Below are 18,080 nucleotides of genomic sequence, written 5' to 3'. Positions count from 1 at the left end.
GAGGCGTGTGGGCTACGTTTTCTTTCTCAAATTCCCAGTAGTTATTTTTCCCTCAAGTTCACTATAAGCAACAAATTTAGACGCTCCCGGACCATCCTCCTCGGATGCATTTTAAAATAACGTTGGAAGCTGTTTTCTAGATGCCTGCAACACCTATGCATTAATGGGGAAAGGCGAGACACTGAATGAGAATGGAGAAATAGAGTGGGGACCAAAGCCAGTCTGCCAAGGGCGGCAGCTCGAGGGCGTAACTCCCCTAACAAATGAGGTGGGCTCCGCTGCGCCACGGGTGCGGTTGCTTAGACCCTCACTGCTGTGTCCCGTGGGTTGGAAGGGCCCGGGCTCACGAGGCCGCAGAGGAGGAGCCTGGTACTGCCGAGATGCCCACGCGTGCCGCAGGGAGTCCAGCCCAGGCCCCGTCTGCTAGTCCCTCCTCTGCGTCCCGCGCTCCCCGGGGAAACCCCCAAAGGCAACACCACTTCTGTGGCCTCCCTCTGCTGCAGGGCCGCTGCGTACCCGGGCCGGGGCGCCCGCCCGCGCCCAAAGCCGCGCGGGGACTTGGGTTGCGCCGCCACCTAGGCACGGGCGTCCCCAGCCCTGCGCGCCATGCGCCCTCCGCAGGCTCAAGCCCGGGCCGTGCCCAGGGACCCTCGCCCCGCGGACGTCGCTCACGGGGGCCGCTCCCGGTAGCGCAGCGGTGGCGCAGATGCCACCGACTGAGCATCAGCTGCGAGCCCACCTCCCGGGGGGAGGGTGGGGCCCGCATGGGGTCCGAGGCTGGAGCTCTCCGCCCCCGGCGCCGGCCGGCCGGACACCCCGCCTGCCCCTCTCCGCCCCGCCCGGCCTGGCCCCCCGGGGCATGGCGCTGGCCGAGCCTATAAAGGCCCTGCCGGAGCCGCGCCACCGTCCTGCAGCCCGGCCCGGAGCGCCGCTGCCACCCGCCCGCCCTCCAGCATGGCCCAGCAGTCCTGCCAGTGGGGCTACGACAGCGACAACGGTGAGTGCGGAGCCGGGGAGCCGCCGCGGCCCGCGCAGCCGCGCCCCGCCCCACCCGGCTCCTGCATCTTCTGCTGCCCCCTGTGGAGCTGGGCCGGACTCCCCAGCCACAGCAGCCCCGGTTCCCGCCACGCTCAGCGGCGCCGCAGTCCCGGCGGTCACAGCTGCGGGGCCCGCGCGGGGTGAGGGCTGCGCGGCGGAGGCAGCGCTCAGGGCAGGTTCCCGCGGCCGGTGCTGCGCGCGGGGTCCCCCGGGGAGCGCAGAGCCCCGCTGTGAGGCGGGGCGCGAACGGATGCGTGTGGTGGAGCACTGGTTGTGTTCCTGTTCAGCGGGTGTCCCTCTGTTGAAGAGATTGTCATCACTTCCCTTTGCATTTTCCCCCAGGACCTGAGCACTGGCACAAATATTACCCTTTTGCCAAAGGAGACAACCAGTCACCTGTTGAAATCAATTCCAAAGAGGTCCAGTATGACCCCTCTTTGCCCCCTTGGTTTGTTGGCTACGATCCTGGTGCAGCGAAGACCGTACTGAACAACGGCAGAACTTGCAGAGTGGTGTTCGATGACACCTTTGATAGATCAGGTTAGTTTTATGTTTCTCTAAGCCACATGTAGTGGGCGTGCACTGAAAGACTTCCAGGACCACTGCTGCTCAAGGTTGTCTCATTTTCTTTTTGCTGCCCATCCCTTCATTGCATTCACTTGTTACTGTCTCTCATGTTTTATTTGGTTATAAATGTAAACCTATTGTGAGATCGGTAAACCTCCTTCCACGAGAAGTAGTGCCTATTTCAAAATAGCTACATCAAGATAGGGGTTGTGTAGAAAGAGAATAGAGCCTGTTTCAAAATAAGTCAGGTGTGTCCACTGGCTTTGTATCTTAATAGGCTCTAGTGTGCCTGGACACTGCAATAAACTCCTTCATATCCAGCAGCCTCGGGACTGGGAGGTTGCCAGATGTTTAAATATGCCGGATAACAAAGTTCATCTTCTCCTACACCCCAGGCACCCTCTCCTGTTCAGCTGCTGCTCCGTTACCTTGTTGGTGGGGAGCCACTTGTGTGGCTCGAGCATGGCTGCGCCCCATGGGAAGCTGCTCCGGGTGGAGCCTCTGCTGTGCGGTGCGGGGAGCTGCTGCTGCCAGCGGGCACTGGGCAGGGAGCTGCTCGCAGAGCTGCTGTCCTGTAGCTGTTCAGCGAGCTGCCCTGGACAACGGGCACTGGGTAGGAGACAGGAGGAACTACAGCCACACACATGCTCAGAGACTGCCAGGGTTAGAAGGGGATGGCTGGGGCTGGGCAGAATGCTGGTTAATTGAGAATTCCAGTTGTCTGAATATTGGATAAACAGAGTTTACTGTAGTCTGAAATAGCTGAGGGCTATTTCAAAATGCATTTGTGTGTAGCAGTGTTATTTTGAAATAAGCTATTCTGGAAAATCTCTTCTCCTTTCAAAAGAGGAATGCAAATAAGCCAAATCAGAAATGCAAATGTGTGCCAATTTACATATTTCACACTTCATTTGCATAATCACATTTTTGAAATAGAGTCTTTTGACAGAAAAACAGCAGTGTAGATGGGGTTCTTTCAAAACAAAACCCCATTTTCGAAAGCACCCTTCTTCCTGAAAGGTCTTCATTCTCTCTGGCTATGGTACACTGTAGCTGTAACTCAAAATAATGCAAATTGTGTGTTATTTCAGGTTAACTTATTTTGAACTTGGTGCTGTCCAAATGGCACTGAATTTTGAAATAAACAGCTACTTTGAAGTTTCTGCTACCCCTCTGATGACAAGGGGTAGCAGAAATGGAATACTGTGCTAAAAATAGCCTTGCTATTTCAAGCGCGGTTTTTAGCTGTGGGGTTGCTATTTCAGGGTACAAATGTATCCCAAAATAGCAACCACAGAGTAGCCATAGCCTCTGTAAATTACCATACACTGCTGTGGCACAATGTATAAATGCTAAATAACAATAATAATAAATTAAGACTTCAGGATTTTACCCAAAATAATGCTATGAATAAGTTCAAATCACAACATTAAGATACTGTTCCATTTTCTTAAAGTTTCCAGAATACCTGGCCATATCTATTTGACTATTTATAGCTATACATAGGAGGCATGTGATGAGATCATAGAAACACAAAGAAAAAACAATAATTAAACAGGCTGTTTTTAACTAGAAAAAAAGTCCAGCATAAGCATGGTTTTGATTTTGGTCTAATCTTTTAGAAGGTTAACCAAAGCCATTTGTAAATTAAAGAGAACCAAAAACCAAGATACTCTTTTTAAGTAGTGCAATCTGTTCTAGACCCCACACCTCACTTTACAGAGTGACAACATTATCTAGTTGTTAACTAGGAAACTTTGCTAGAAGACTTTAGAGCTCTATCAGTGATTTGCTATTGGACATTAGTAAGTCATTTAGGCTTTGTCTCAGTTTACCCATAAGTAAAAGTGAAATGGGGTCCTTCAGAGGACCCTTTTCATCTGCTTTGCAACTTTCTATGGGTATTCCAGTGAGCTATGTCCTTGTCCCTTTCTCTTCTCCATCTACATTTTATCCATTGTAAGTCTCATCCATAAAAACCAATTCAACTACTGTTTCTATGCTGATGACTCACAGATCTTCCTGTGTCCTCCTGACAAGACTAAAATCTTGGCCTGTCTCTCTAACACCTCATGGATTCATAGCCATTAGCTTTAGCTCAACATGACTAAAACAGAGTTACTACTTCACCTCCTTCTTCGCTTGGTCCCAGGCCTCCATGTCATCTCCTTTTTCAATCACATCATCTTGCCTGTCATTCAGACACAGGACCTGGGCTCCATCTTTGATTCAGACCCCTGTCTAGATCTTCTCATCCAGGCTGGGTCTAAATCTTGCCAGTTCTTCCAGCATATCACCTCTCTGGTACAGTTCTTCTTATCCATTCACACAGCTAAACCATTCTTCCAATCTCTTGTCATCTTATATCTCACTTACTACAATGTCCTTCTTTTTGGCCTTCACACGTACTCTTGCCTTCCTCAATCCACTCAGAGTCTTGCAGCAAAGGTTGTTTTCCTAGTCTGCTGCTTTAATCACATCCCCTCTTTCTTTGCACCCTTTCACTCGCTCCCCTTTCTCCATCTCATTAAATATAATCTTGTTGTTTTCAATTTAAACAGCTTTCATGACATAATTTCACCATGTCTATTATTTCTCTCTCATTATCAAGCTGTTAGTACTTGCTACTAAGTGGCTAAGACTGCAGTCCATTGCCTTCTTGTTCCATTTTTTAAACAAGCACCTTCATATTTTCTCCCATGCTGTGGCTTATGTTTAAGAGGTGCTCCCTGTAAACATCCACAAAGCTAGTTCATTATTCACCTTCAGAATCTTCCTCCAGAGACTTCTACAACTGCCAAAAACTTAACAACAGTTAGTCTGCTGGTATCTTGACATCACGGCTTATCACCAATATTGCCTCATAGTTTCCTTGTAGTTCCCTTTTCTCTCTGCATCCACCTCTTGTCTTTTGTCACATTTAGCCTGAAAGCTCCTTGGGACAGGGACTGTCTTTTTGTAATGTGTTTGTACAGCGCTTGTCCAGGGCGCCTAGGCATTAATGTTTTATATAACTGCACATTATTTATGATGATTTCACTATGTGTTACTGAAGTCAATAGGACTTAACGAGAATTACACAGTTAAAGGCCAGTACAATGTTTTTCATATGTATTCCAGTGGATGTGGCACATGTCAGCTAAAGACAAACTGCAAAGTTAAGCCTTTCACTTAGTACATAGCACATCTTTTATCCCTAGGTATTCCAGCATATCCGGTATTTAGCATTAAATTGAGGCCAGCAGTGCTTATGCACAGGAGGATTTAAGAATTTTATTAATGTTAACTTTGAATGGCCATGAGATTGTTGGAGGTCAGAACTTCTGTGCTCTTCAGACATGGGCTTCTGGAACCACAAGCACTGGCTTGGGTTATCAGCTTTCTGCCTCCAGAGTCGTGGGTTGCATTCTTGCCTTAACTCACGCATGAAAATGATGCTGGGAGCTTATTTTATGCCAGCACCTGTTCAGAACAGACCCAGAACTGAAAGACCAGGGTAGTCTGTAGGAAGGTAAAAATACTGTTGTGAGATCGTGGTTCAGAGAATAAGGTTTGTTTGAATGCTCAGTAGCCACTTTTTAATTAATCTGTTTTAACTTTTTTTTTACTGCTCTTTTTTCAGGAAATAGGCCTTCCGCTAGAAGTTACAGACCATGCTGAACACATTGTAACATAATTTAAAAAGCCACTGTGCTACTGGGGTCACAGGCAGGGTTTGTAGTACTTTTTGGCACAAGTAGAGCAGCAGTCATACTGTGCAGCTCATCTAGGCCAATTTTACAAAGATTCCCATAAATCCTCAGTAAAAAGTTATGAGTTCATAACAGGACATTCACTAGCAAATGATGAGCCCTACTGAGCACCCACACTTCCCAAACTGTAATACATTCTGCCAAGAGAGGAATGGGATCTGTCCTACAACTGGCATCACGTTCTGTGGTTTTACCTGGGTTCATGGTAATTTCTATTGCTATGAAATCATATAGTACTCTATAGCTAAGTGATAGGCATGTACAGGTTCAATCATGCAAGGTGCTGAGTTCCCTCATTTCCCAGTGAGATCAGCTGGAATTGCTTTAGGTGCTTAAGAGCTTCAAGTTTAGATTCCTCTGTGGTAAGTAAGCTGTCATGGGCAAAGACCCACTTCGTAAGATGCGTGTCAGATGCATGACACGGGTCTTTGCCCACAAAAGCTTTTGCTCCAATAAATCTGTTAGTCTGTAAAGTGCCACGGGATTTCTTGTTGTTTTCCCAGACAGACTCACATGGCTACCCCTCTGATGCTTGTCGAGGGTAACTGTATATGCCTATATTTGAATCAAAGCTTCTTTAAAAAGATCTGTACCTGATGTTAAATGTCGATGATCAATTACAGTGCTGCGAGGTGGACCACTCTCAGGACCCTACAGGCTGCGTCAGCTTCACTTTCATTGGGGTTCTTCCGACGACCATGGCTCTGAGCATATTATAGATGGAGTGAAATATGCAGCAGAGGTGGGACTTGTTTTTGCATATACTAGCATACTGGGAAATTGGGCAACATTTCCTGCTTTCCTTTTCAAGTATTTCTCTATTTATGTAGGAAATATTTTACTGCTGTGACTATTCATAAATGGGACCTGTGTTGAATAATTTCTGCCAATAAACACAGCTTTTCCTAACAAAAATACATGCATTTCAAGCAAGTTTTATCTTCTTTTGTGCAGTCTCTCTGTTCTAATTGTTAAGCTTCATTGCTTCATTTAAAACTAAGGTAGTTGGTAAGCAATTGTTGCAAAAAACACAAGCATGTGGAAGTGCTCTAGAAGAAATCTGATATATTTTCTTTTGGGGTTTACTTCTGCATTCCCTGTGCATTCAAAACTGTTTCACCGGGATGCACAAGGAATGCAGGACTGGGCCTGTAATGTTATTACATGACAGTATTTCTAACATTTACATTTCTTTGGTTCAAGCTTCATATGGTACACTGGAATCCAAAATATAGCAATTTTGCTGGAGCTTTGAAACAACCTGATGGCGTGGCTGTTGTGGGCATTCTTCTGCAAGTAAGTTTGAGAGTGTTCATTACTTATTCAGTTGCTTACTGTTGCAGTTGTATTCTTTTGCTTACTGCAGGGAAAAAGTTCCTGTTTTACTTTGCAACAGTATATCTCACTAGGGAATAATATTCAGAATCATGCATAAACTGAGATAATATTGGACCTTGAACTACAGACATTTAATGCATTCTCACCTATAAAACAGACTTTTAGTGCCGTCGTTAACATTCGTTCGTGAGTGACATATGTGTATCTGAATAAGACTCACTTTATCCACAAACTGTTCCTGTTACTACTTCCACTAGGTTGAAATTATGTTTTATTGAGGAGTGAGGGAACCACGACTCACTTTCTCCTCCTCTCTGGGTTTGTTGACTCTCACTGTTGGGTTTGATACACCATGGGTCAATCTTCCAGAGTTCTAATATGGACCCACTAAAGTGAGTGCTGAGGGCACTCCTGTAAAACCCAGTACTCTCAGTTGTGAGGAGTAATGGAAGTTGATGGAAGATATTCTCCCATTGACCTCCTACTGTGGGGACAGCAGAGAAATTCAACCTAAGGTGCATTCTCATAGCTGGGGTTGTGTATGTTATGTCGACTTTCTCCTTTATTGTATACCTGGCCTCTGGGTGTAGTGTCAGTGGTGGGAATCTGCTCAGTGGTAATGAGCTATGCAGTGTTACTCACTGAATTATTTCCATGACAGAGGTCTCACTTAAAGAATCTGCCTCAAGCTTACCTAATAAAAACACACCAAAGCCAAATAAACAACCTCCCCACCCCAGGTCACTTCTTCCACTGTTCATGGCAACCTTCCTAGAGTCACCCATCAAGAGAGCTTTTCATCCTACCTCAGCAGTGTAAGCAGCAATTTCTTATTAAAATTAATTAGAGATGTATCCAAGATCAAATATTATATAGGGAGCATAATGGAAGTCATCTCACTGTTCAAATCCAAGATTTTATTCTGATCCAAGCCCAGAAGGATATACTGTGAACATCTAGTCTCACCACCTTTATAAGACAGACCATAGAACTTCACTGAAATAGTTCCTTTTTGAATTACAGACTATAGTTGAGAAAAAAAGTCCTATTTTGATTTTAAAATTACCTGTGGTAGAGAAGCCACAACAACCTTTGCTAAGTTATTTTGATGGCTAATTATACTCGCTGTTAAAAATTTACCCCTTAGTAGCAGTCTGATTTTCTCTAGCTTCAGCTTCAAAGCATTGGATCATGTTGTGCCTTTGTCTGCTGGACTGAGGAGCCTTCTAAAATATATGTTCCCCATATAGGTGCTTGGATCCTGTAATAAAGTCACCCTTTAATTTTCTATTTGTCAACTTAAATAGACTGAGCTCCTTGAATCTATCACTATGAGGCAGATTTTCCAAACTTTTATTCATTCTTGTGGTTCTTCGCTGAAGCCTTTTCGATTCATTGTCTTTTTTCTCGAACTGTGGAAACCAGAACTGGACACATTATTCTAGAAGCAGTCTCACCAGTGCTGACCATAAAGTAATGTAACCTCCCTATGTCTACATGAGATTCCTCTGCGTATGCATTAAAGGATTGTATTAACCCTTTTGGCCAGAGAGTCAAACTGGGAGCTCCCTTTCAGCTGTTTATCAACCGTGGCCCCCAAACATTTTTTAGAGTCTGCTTTCCAGGATAGGAGCTTGTGAATATGGCATCGATCTTTGTTCTTATATGCATGACATCACATTTGGGTGTAATGAAATGGATATTGTTTACTTGTGCCCAATTTAGCAAGTGATGCAGACTTTGCTTCGTCAGCAACCTGTCCTCTTCATTATTTTCCACTGCTTCTGTCTTTGGTCAAAATGTAAATTTTTTTGATGGTGATTTTATGTTTTCTTCCAGGTCTATGATAAGCATTTTGAATAGCGTGGGGCCACAAACTAATCACTGCAGAACCCCACTAGAAATGCACCTGTTTGGTGATGGTTTTCTGTTTACAGTTAGCTTTTGAGACCTGTCAGTTAACCAGCTGTTAATCCATTTATTATGCACTTTGTTGCTTTTGCATTATTTAATATTGCAACCAAATTGTCATGAGGAGCCAAGTCAAATAACATACAGAAGTCTAAGTGTGTAACATCATCCCTATTACTTTTACCAACCAAACCTGTAATCTTATAGAAAAAGATACCAAATTAGGCTTGACGGGATTTATTTTCCTTAAATCCATGTTAAAGACCTTCATTACCTTTAAGTCTTTATTAATTGAGTCTCATAACAGCTATTCCATTATTTTGCTCAAGATCAATGCCAGGCTAACTCTCACCTGGGTCATCCTTTATTAAATATTGATGCAACATTAGCAGAACACTGGTTCAGCCCAGTCCAGAAAAGGGATCCCACCATGATGATTGGATTTGGCGCAAATTCTAATTATCATAAGATCAGCAATTTGGTTTAGGCACATCTCCAATACTAAGAGGCACAAATTTGAAGTGCTTAATGAAATCTATCTTTAGGCAGACAAAACTCAGTGCATATTTCTAACCTGCAGTATAAGTCCAGAGCAGGACCTCATGTTCAAGCCTAACCCCCTTGCTATCTACACACAGACTAAGCCAACCCAGGGCTCCGGTGGAGGGGCTGAGGCTAGGTCAAGTCAGGACCCAAGTTCTAGACCTATTGCTTTCAGCCCCATTGGACTCATGCTGTGGGAATCTGCCAAAATATTCCACAATCCCAATGTCCGACTTCCCTTGTCCTCTGGAAAAACAAGTTTGGTGAACAAACAAGTTTTCCCACACTGTACCATAAACAAAGGGCTAGAATGGCCACATTTTGGGTTGGTACCTGTATAATGCAGTATAGGTGCTGGAGCCCAGATTGAGACCAAGAGTTCAATAATCCCTAACCTTTGGTTACATATGAGTGTATTCTCAAGACCTAGGATAACAATCCGTGGGGCTGCTTACTCAAATTCTATTAATACTGCATTTGTGAGGAAGGAAAACAAATTCAGTTGACGTAACTACCTTTCAACTCATGCTTTCTCTATTACAGGTAGGAAACACTCCCAAACCAGAGATGAAGAGAATTCTTGAAGAAATAGATAATATTAAGACAAAGGTAACAGAACAGTTTGTATTCTATTAAGTAGCGGGGTGGCTGCAGTAGGAAAAAGTAGAAGGTCATATTTGCAAGCCTGCTGTATTTGAAAACATTTGCAGTCTTCCAGCAACACAGCAGTCCTAGCGTTCTGGTGACTATGGGCCTGGGTATCTTCTTTTCTTTACAGAGAAACCTAATTCCTCCTCTTGCTCCTGTAAGGTCTAACGTGTGCTTTGGAAGTAGAATATAGAATACAGAGTTACTGAATATAGTATCACAGAGCTGGAAGAGACCTCAGGAGGTCGTCAAGTCCAACCCCCTGCCCAAAGCAGGATCAACCCTAATTAAATCATCCCAGCCAGGACTTTGTCAACCTGGGACTTAAAAACCTCTATGCTGGAAATTCCACTATCTCCCTAGGTAACATATTCCAGTGCTTTACCATCCTCCTGGTGAAATAGTTTTTCCTAATATCCAATCTAGACCTCCCCCACTGTAACTTGAGACCATTGCTTCTTGGTTTGCCATTTGTCACTGCTGACAAAGCCTCTCTCCATCCTCTTTGGAACCTTTCAAGTAGCTAAAGACTCCTGTCAAATACCTTCTCACTTTTCTGTAGATTAAACAAGCCCAAATCCCCCAGCCTCTCCTTTAAGTCATGTGCTACAGCCCCCTAATTATTTTTGTTGCCCTTCTCTGGATCCTTTCCAATTCATCCACATCCTTTCTGTAGTGGTGGGCACAGATTTGGATGCAGTACTTCAGATGTGACCTCTTCAGTGCCATGACCCTAAATGCACAGTTGCTGGGCATCCACCACTGATATCAACACAAACATGACTGTAAAGCCTATCCTAAACTGTTTTTCAAATTAATTAATCATCTAAAGGCTTTATATAGGCAGAATTCCCACAGAAGGGAGCTTAATTTGCATAAAATTTACAGTAGCAGGCCTGTATTTTTGAACCCTGGCAGTAAATGTGATTACTGGATGTTTCCTAAAATATTAGCTTGTGACCTACATTGGGGTTGCATTCTAATTCTGTTAAAAAAGTTCATTTTTCACTGTTCATCTGATATTGATATATCAGCAAACTATTTCAGAGCTCTGCTGAGCATTCTGGCCCCAAGCTAGCAGAGCACTTAAATCTGTGCTTATACTTAAGCACATGAAACAACAGTGCAATTGATTTGTGGGATCAAGCCCTGAATGTCACCACTGGCTACTCACGTTCTGTCACCTCAACTTGAAATTTGTTTCTCTTATCCTCTAGTCCTTGCATAACTCTACCTCTTCGTACTTATTCAATCTGAGTCATTTATTATCCTCTCATACTCACTCTGCTCTGCCAAAGATGACAGATTTAACACTCCGTTAATCTCTTTCTCACTCAGGCACTTTTATATGGAATAGCTTTGCTACTGTAACCAAAAATTATTGAGAAACTTAACAGATGATTGAACACAGTAAGCTAATATGATAAAAAGACAGCGGTGAAGCTAGCTGCCTGACATGGCACATGAGTTTCCCTAACTTTGTCACAGTTTACACCTTGTTTTTGTAACTATGGAAACGTAAATGTTCAGTTTTGGGGAGTCAAAGTGAGTCACCAGGCATACCTCAAAGCAATGCAGAACTGGGCTGTAGCTATTGAAACACTTAAAGAAAATCAGAGAAAGATGAGTGCATGGGGTGAGGAATTAAATCAAAATAAATACATGGTATCTTGAATTATATGCATTACACATATTTTTTCTTGGGAAAGTATATATTGCATCAGGTCTACTTATTTATGTATCAGACAAGTTACTAACATACCTTCGATATAAATATTGCATGTACAGTTGTAATTGTTAGGTAAACGTAGATTATGGTGACAAAAGTTTGTCACATATTTCAAACTTTATTTGCAGCAGTGGACATTTTGATAATGTTCATCTGATTTTATTTACATGGATAATCTCAGTCTTGGGCTAGTGCTCATTTCTAGAAAAATAAATTTCAGGACAGTTGTTTGAAAGAAGGAGAAGATCAATTGGTTACATCATACTGAACAGTCCATTAATTCTTCCATGGAAACATGGGTCTCTCTTTAAGCAAGATTTCTGTTTCCACTAGTGTTATTAAAGAGAATTCTATTTTATTTATTTAAGGGGAAAGAGGCTCCTTTTGCAAACTTTGATCCGTCAATTCTTTTCCCTACATCTCGGGACTATTGGACTTACCATGGCTCCTTCACTACACCTCCGTGTGAAGAGTGCATTACCTGGATTCTTCTGAGGGAGCCTATTGTAGTCAGCCCAGACCAGGTACACTTCATCTCCTCCGTATTGTCACAGTTCTTTCACAATTTGAAATTTATTTGGCTGCCATCCTGACCTTACCCTTTCAGAAAGGAGAACTCCCACTGGAGTTAGTGGGAAGTTGTCTGAATAAAGACTGGGTTAAAACTGAGTGAAAGCTTTTAATTACAGGATTAAGTTTTTCCATTAGAAACTCCTCAGTTGGCTTCATTAGGGACACCCCTGGGACTTGTAAAAGAGTTGCACTGGACTCCAGCTTTCCCTGGGCTGGCTGCTACACATAGGCTGTGTCTACACTGCCACCTTCCTTCGAAGGAAGGATGGTAGTTAGGGTGTTGAGAGTTTACTAATGAAGTGCCGCCGTGCATAGGCAGCACTTTATTAGGCAAATTACCCCTCGCAGCAACTCCGAAGTTTTAAACTTCGAAGTACCAGCATGTGTCTAGCTGTGGTGCACCCGCCGGTACTTCGAAGTGCCAAGGCAACTTCAAAGTCCCCTTACTCCTCACAAGTCCCCTTACTCCTCACTCCAAACAAGGAAGATAGCTAGGGACTTTGGTCTCTGCTGCCATCTGCTGGCACTTGAGTTATGTGGAGACTTGGAAATCGGACTCATGGGTTGGGTGGCTATGGGCTTGTTGGGTGGCTGTGGGGTGAGCCACGGCTAGATGCATGCCGGTACTTCAAAGTTTAACACTTCTAAGTTGTTGTGGGGGGTGGGGGGGTTTGCTTAATGAAGTGCTGCCTATGCATGGTGGCACTTCATTAGTAAACTCCCAACACCCTAATTACTGTCCTTCCTTTGAAGGGAGGTGGTAGTGTAAACAAGCCCATAGCCACCCAACCCATGATTCCGACTTCCAAGTCTCTGCATAACTCAAGTGCCAGCAGATGGCAGTAGAGACCAAAGCCTCTAGCTATCTTCCTTGTTTGGAAAGTTGTTGACTCCCCGTTTTGTCTTCTAAACCATGGTTTCCCAAACTAGGGGGGCATGAAAAATTCTGGGGGTGGGGCTCAAGGCGACTCTTCCTCCCACACAAAGAAAGATCTGGCCCTTGCTTTTGGCTCTCAGCCCCTGCCACTTCACATGGGCAATCTGGTGTGGCTGCTATAAAAAGCAGGCAGCTGGCAAAGTCCCATGTGGAGCTAGCTGCCTCCTGCAAAGGTGAGTGAGCGTGGGTTGTGGGGGAGAAGGAGGATGGGGTTAGATGAGGGGCTGGCAGTGCCTGGCTTTTGGGGAGGGGAGGGGCTCAGGCAGGTGGCTCGCAGGTGGCTGGGGTGGCTGGCCCATGGTAAAAAAGAGGTGGGATGGTGTGAGGGTTTCTCAGAAATCAAGAGGGAGGCATGATGCCAAAAAGTTTGCGAACCACTGATCTAAACCATGTCAGTGGGAAGAGTCAGGCTACCAGATACCAAGGATGGGGTTTCATAAATCAGTTGTAAGATGCTGGAGGAGGGAGGTGGTCACAGGGAGGCAGGAGGTGGCCAAGAAGTGAAGTGAGAGTTCTGAGCTACGTGGAGGAGACATAGGCAGGATACAGTAACGTAAAAAAGGAAGCTCTCACCACATCGGTCAGGAGAGAAGTGGTAGCTCTCTCTTCCTTCTCTGTCTGCTCTCCCTTTACGTTGACCCCGGATTGTAGTAAATGAAGTTGGATGGGAGTCACAGATGTAACTTCAAATGGGAACTTGTCAAACCAAAACCTGCACTGCTTGCACATCAAGCTTATCAGAATTTAAGCCACTAGCCTAACTACTTCTGCAGTGAGATAAACCAGCACAACATCTAGTGCATGTAGCATAAGTTATGTGTGTTTAAACCTTTAAATTCTAAGGGGTTTTTCAGTTAGAGCTGGTTGGAAGAAAGTCCGTGAAACTTTGTATTGGAGATTGCCATTACGCTGAAGTCTAAACATATGGCTGAGGCAGTTTGATTTGGGTGTGGTTTGAACAGAACCTACGCAGGGTTCCATTGGAGTCCTTCCTGACCCGCAGGTTTCAAACCCTGGTTGGTTTTCAGCCAGCTTGCCTGCCTGGCCTCTTGGCAGCCTGCCTGGCCACCTGCTGGAGAGCCCCATCTTCCAGGCTCTTTGCGCCTCAACATCTCATCTCTCTCAAATGCAATTACGGTGGCCTTTCTTGGGATCACTGCCTGATTAAGAGGGGTGGGGGAGAGACAAATCAGTTGCCTCTCCGTGGTGCTCCAGGATGCACCACCTTGATGTTAGTTGCTGGGGTGTCAGCAGGGTTTGGGGCCTCCCTCTGTAGTGGAGACATATCGAGCATGGCGCTGGGGAAGCTGGCAGCCAGCGAGTTCCCCACTTTCCAAGGAGCAGTGGAGCTCAGGCTTTGAACTTCAGCTCTGGGGTGGCAGAGGGGCAGGCTGTGGCCATGATGCTTTGGGCTCCATCTCTGGTTCCAACTGTGCAGCTTTGAGCTCTGTCCTCCAGCTGGGTCCTCTAGGTGAAGAGACAAGAGAGTGTTATCAAGTCCTGAAAATACCTGGAAAATGTTGCTTGTGGCATCACACAAAGAAAAGTTAAACCCCAGACTTCTAATTTTTTAACCAAAAAAGAAACAAGCCGAAGGTCCCGCTTCTGACCCATTCCAAGCATTGCAGGAGGCAGCATACTATTTAATAATATTGCTGGCACTAGTACTCGGTCTTCCTACAATCCCCTGGCAGGGTATAGGCTTTGCCTCAGCACAGTACCGAAGCAAAAGATGTGTTGGAAAATCGTGCCGTAAGGGCTTCTTACAAAGGACTGAATCCCGACAGCTCCCCTGCTACTTTTTTGCTAGGAGCACATGGTGCAGTCCTTGTGCTGAGTGGGAGAGGACAGGTGTTGGAGCTCCTGCATAGGTGGTCCACACCCCTTGCGTGTTACAGACCTCTGCACACCTGTGCTCCTGACACCCCGTCACAATAAGCCTGGGGCAAAACTGAATTGGACAATACAGGTGTGGAACTTGATCTGTCCACCATATCCATGTTTGTCCATCTATCTACAATTGCTCCGTGGATTTAAAGGAAGATTTTCTTCTCCCCAGCCCTACTGAGAGCCTCAGTGCCTAACCCAGTCACTCTCGTTACGCCCTGGTTAAAGTGCTGTCATGAAAGGTCGGAGTTCACCTGTCCAGTTTCAAACTGAGCTCATTTTGCTCCAACCACTCACTGTGTCTTTTCCTTTTACCTCCACCAGGCAGATTTCTCATGGAACGGAAGACACATGCCTGTGCTCTCTAAAACAGAATTACATTCTTTCACTGGAACAAAAGCCTGTTAGACCACTCTTGTTTTTCCCCAGCCTAATAAGACAGCTTTACATTCTGAACACAGCATCAAGTGAGCTGCGAGGTGTATGACAGATTTGTTTTTTTGTTTCAGATTACTAATCCCTCTCAGGACTTTTCACTGCTTTTTGAAATTATTAATTATTCTTCAGGCGAGCTGCAGCCATGATTTCTGCCATCCTTTACTCTTATCCTGTCTCCCTAATCAAGAAGGATAATTTCTGTTAAGTTCCACAGCACAAGGGACACACAAGGGATATCTCTCTCTTGTGCTTCGCAGAGCTTCTCAGTGCAAGGACACGTGGGATGGGTCATGAATAGGCTAGGCAGGTTCAGAGGATCCACTGCTGTACAGATCTACTGTGTAAGGATCCCCAGAGGCTATTCCAACCTTTAGACCCCGTACATTGGTCCCAATGAGTTTGTAGGGAGATTCTTCCCCAGCTCCTAGTGGTTGTCCGGCCTGGTTGGTCTAGGCATTGTGCCTTGGATTTGCCCCAAGTGTATTCCATGCTGACGTTTTTATTTTGCTTTCTTGCAGATGGCAAAGCTCCGTAGCCTTTCCATCAATGCTGAAACAGAGCCCATTCACCCCATGGTGGATAACTGGCGCCCTCCTCAGCCTCTGAAGGGAAGAGTGGTGAAAGCCTCATTCCAATAAATCTATACTAAAATTGGGTATCTTCAAGTGAGGAAATGCCTACATCTCAAAGTCTAGTTAGCTTTGTGCCCTCTATTGCTCTTCCCCTGGAGGCAGATCTGTGTTTCTCATTTTGAAATGCTGGAATGAAATGTCATGGATCAATTAGTCTAATTTGAGAGGTCAAAATTACTTGAGGTAAATTCTAACCTTAACGTGAAAATATGGAATCTATGTTTGGATCTCAGTAACAACTGTATTGGTTTTAATGATAGCATCTGGATGGATATTTCTGAGGAATTCAAATCAGTCTCTAAAAGCAATTGACTGTGATGTTCTTTTCCTTTGCTGTTGGACTTATGGTAGCAAGAAAAGTAACAGGACTACATGACTGCACTTGAAGTAACAACACTTCTGCCTTAGCATAACCAACACTAATAAATACACTTAATAAAGGGATCCTGGTTTTGGTTTTATTTCTAATACCAGGTGACAGGAAAAATTACAGACACATATTTAACAGAAAGAATGGTCAATGTCTTCCATAATTCATCAGTCTTGGCGTTACCTGAGCCAGTGGAGCATCTCACAAGCAAACTCCTTGTAATTTTACTGCAGATAAATTGATATTCAACTCAAGGTGGCCACCTGGGCTTTACATTTCTCAAAGTTAAAAAATAAAAAGGTCTTTGGCTGAACAAGCTGTCTTTTGGAGTTAAGATAGGAAAAATACTTCCTCCAGCTTTAGATAGAATCACCTAAGCCCTATTGGGTCTGCTGTCTTTTGTCTGCTCCAAGTGTTCCCAGCTGTTGGAAGTCCAGTTCTCATTGGCTCCCTCCATAGCTGATGCCGGATCGCCTCCCTAAGCAGTTCTTGTAAGTTTACCTTCACTGCCATTATTTTCCCCCAAAGGATACTGTCTCTGTTGGGCAGGGCTTCTAGCAGAGGGTAGCAAAAGCCCAGTTCAGCCCCTCACCACATTCCTGTACCACTTAGAAATGGATGAAGAATGTAATACTCAAAGGCTGTATCTACACTAGCAAGTTTTTTCAGAAGATTTTTTGAAAGGGGGTTATTTTGAAAGTTCCAGTGGAGCGACTACACACAAAAAGTGTTATTTCAAAAGTAAATCGAAAGAATGTGGCACTCCTTTCAAAATCGCTCTTCATTTCCCAATTCAGGAGGAGCGCCCCCTTTCAAAAAGCTTCTTTTGAAAGAAAACGTGTGTCGATGCTCCGTAGGCCCTTTATTTCAAAAGAGCAGTCCTCATGGGGACTGATTTTTCAATCCCTGGCAAGTTCTTTCAAAAGAGCTTGAGGCTGTGTGGAGATTGTCGATCAAAAGCACAGATCAATCTTTTGATCCGCTCTTGTGTGTGTGGATGCACTCTTTCGAAAGAAGATCTTCTTTCAAAAGATCTCTGTAGTGTAGACATAGCCAAAATGTTTAGCTATTTGATCATGGGGTGGGTTTTTTTGTTTGTTGGCTTTTTTTTCTTTTTGGTTACTCTTGATAGTTCCTCAGTGTTATGGTGCTTCATCACAAGAGCACCAATTAGCGCTTGGAGCCATCTGCTTCTAAGAAAATCCTCCTTCCTAATAGCATTCACTTGTCCCTGGAATGTGTACTAGCCTTGATCTAAACCCATATACACAGGAGTATTCTGCTTGAACTTTTCTGAACTGATCTGGCTCGTTTCTAATACTGCCATTGTACATGAACTGTAGTGTCCTGCAAGGAACCACATCGTATAACCTGCTGGACTGTTGGGTCACTTGGAAATTTCCTCTTTACCATGACCTTACCTCCATATTCTATACCATACAAACCTGAAATTTTAAGAATGGAATTAATAGCTTCATTGCCCTGAGAAGATAGATTGCTATTCAGTGAGTCGTATGAGGCTGAACTCAAGTCAGATAATACATTTCCATGAGCCTGAATAAAAGCTGGTTGGTCAGTGCTAATTAAGTCTCTTGGAACCAGTCATCAGAGCCAATGCAAAATGCCTTTTTCTGTCCTGACACCCTGTAACCAGGGGCATGACTCACTGCCACAGCGCCTCCTACTGGTCACATGGGGATTAACTCTGTTTTCAGCA

General features: G+C 44.5%; 1 protein-coding gene across 1 annotated transcript; it reads left to right on the top strand.

Annotated features, from left to right (window-relative positions):
- The first annotated feature begins 796 nt into the window (after positions 1–796).
- LOC142008506 (carbonic anhydrase 3-like) lies at positions 797–16,437 on the top strand. Its single transcript, XM_074985709.1, has 7 exons — positions 797–997; positions 1,381–1,578; positions 5,981–6,099; positions 6,561–6,653; positions 9,693–9,758; positions 11,895–12,050; positions 15,880–16,437. The coding sequence occupies exons 1-7, from the start codon at positions 955–957 to the stop codon at positions 15,997–15,999; spliced, it is 795 nt and encodes a 264-aa protein (XP_074841810.1). The 5' UTR covers positions 797–954; the 3' UTR covers positions 16,000–16,437.
- Positions 16,438–18,080: the final 1,643 nt, after the last annotated feature.

The sequence above is a fragment of the Carettochelys insculpta genome, chromosome 2 (assembly GCF_033958435.1).
Source record: "Carettochelys insculpta isolate YL-2023 chromosome 2, ASM3395843v1, whole genome shotgun sequence".
In the NCBI taxonomy this organism is placed as follows: domain Eukaryota; kingdom Metazoa; phylum Chordata; order Testudines; family Carettochelyidae; genus Carettochelys; species Carettochelys insculpta.
Note: the sequence above shows the minus strand (reverse complement) of the source record. Positions and strands in the feature narration are given on the sequence as shown.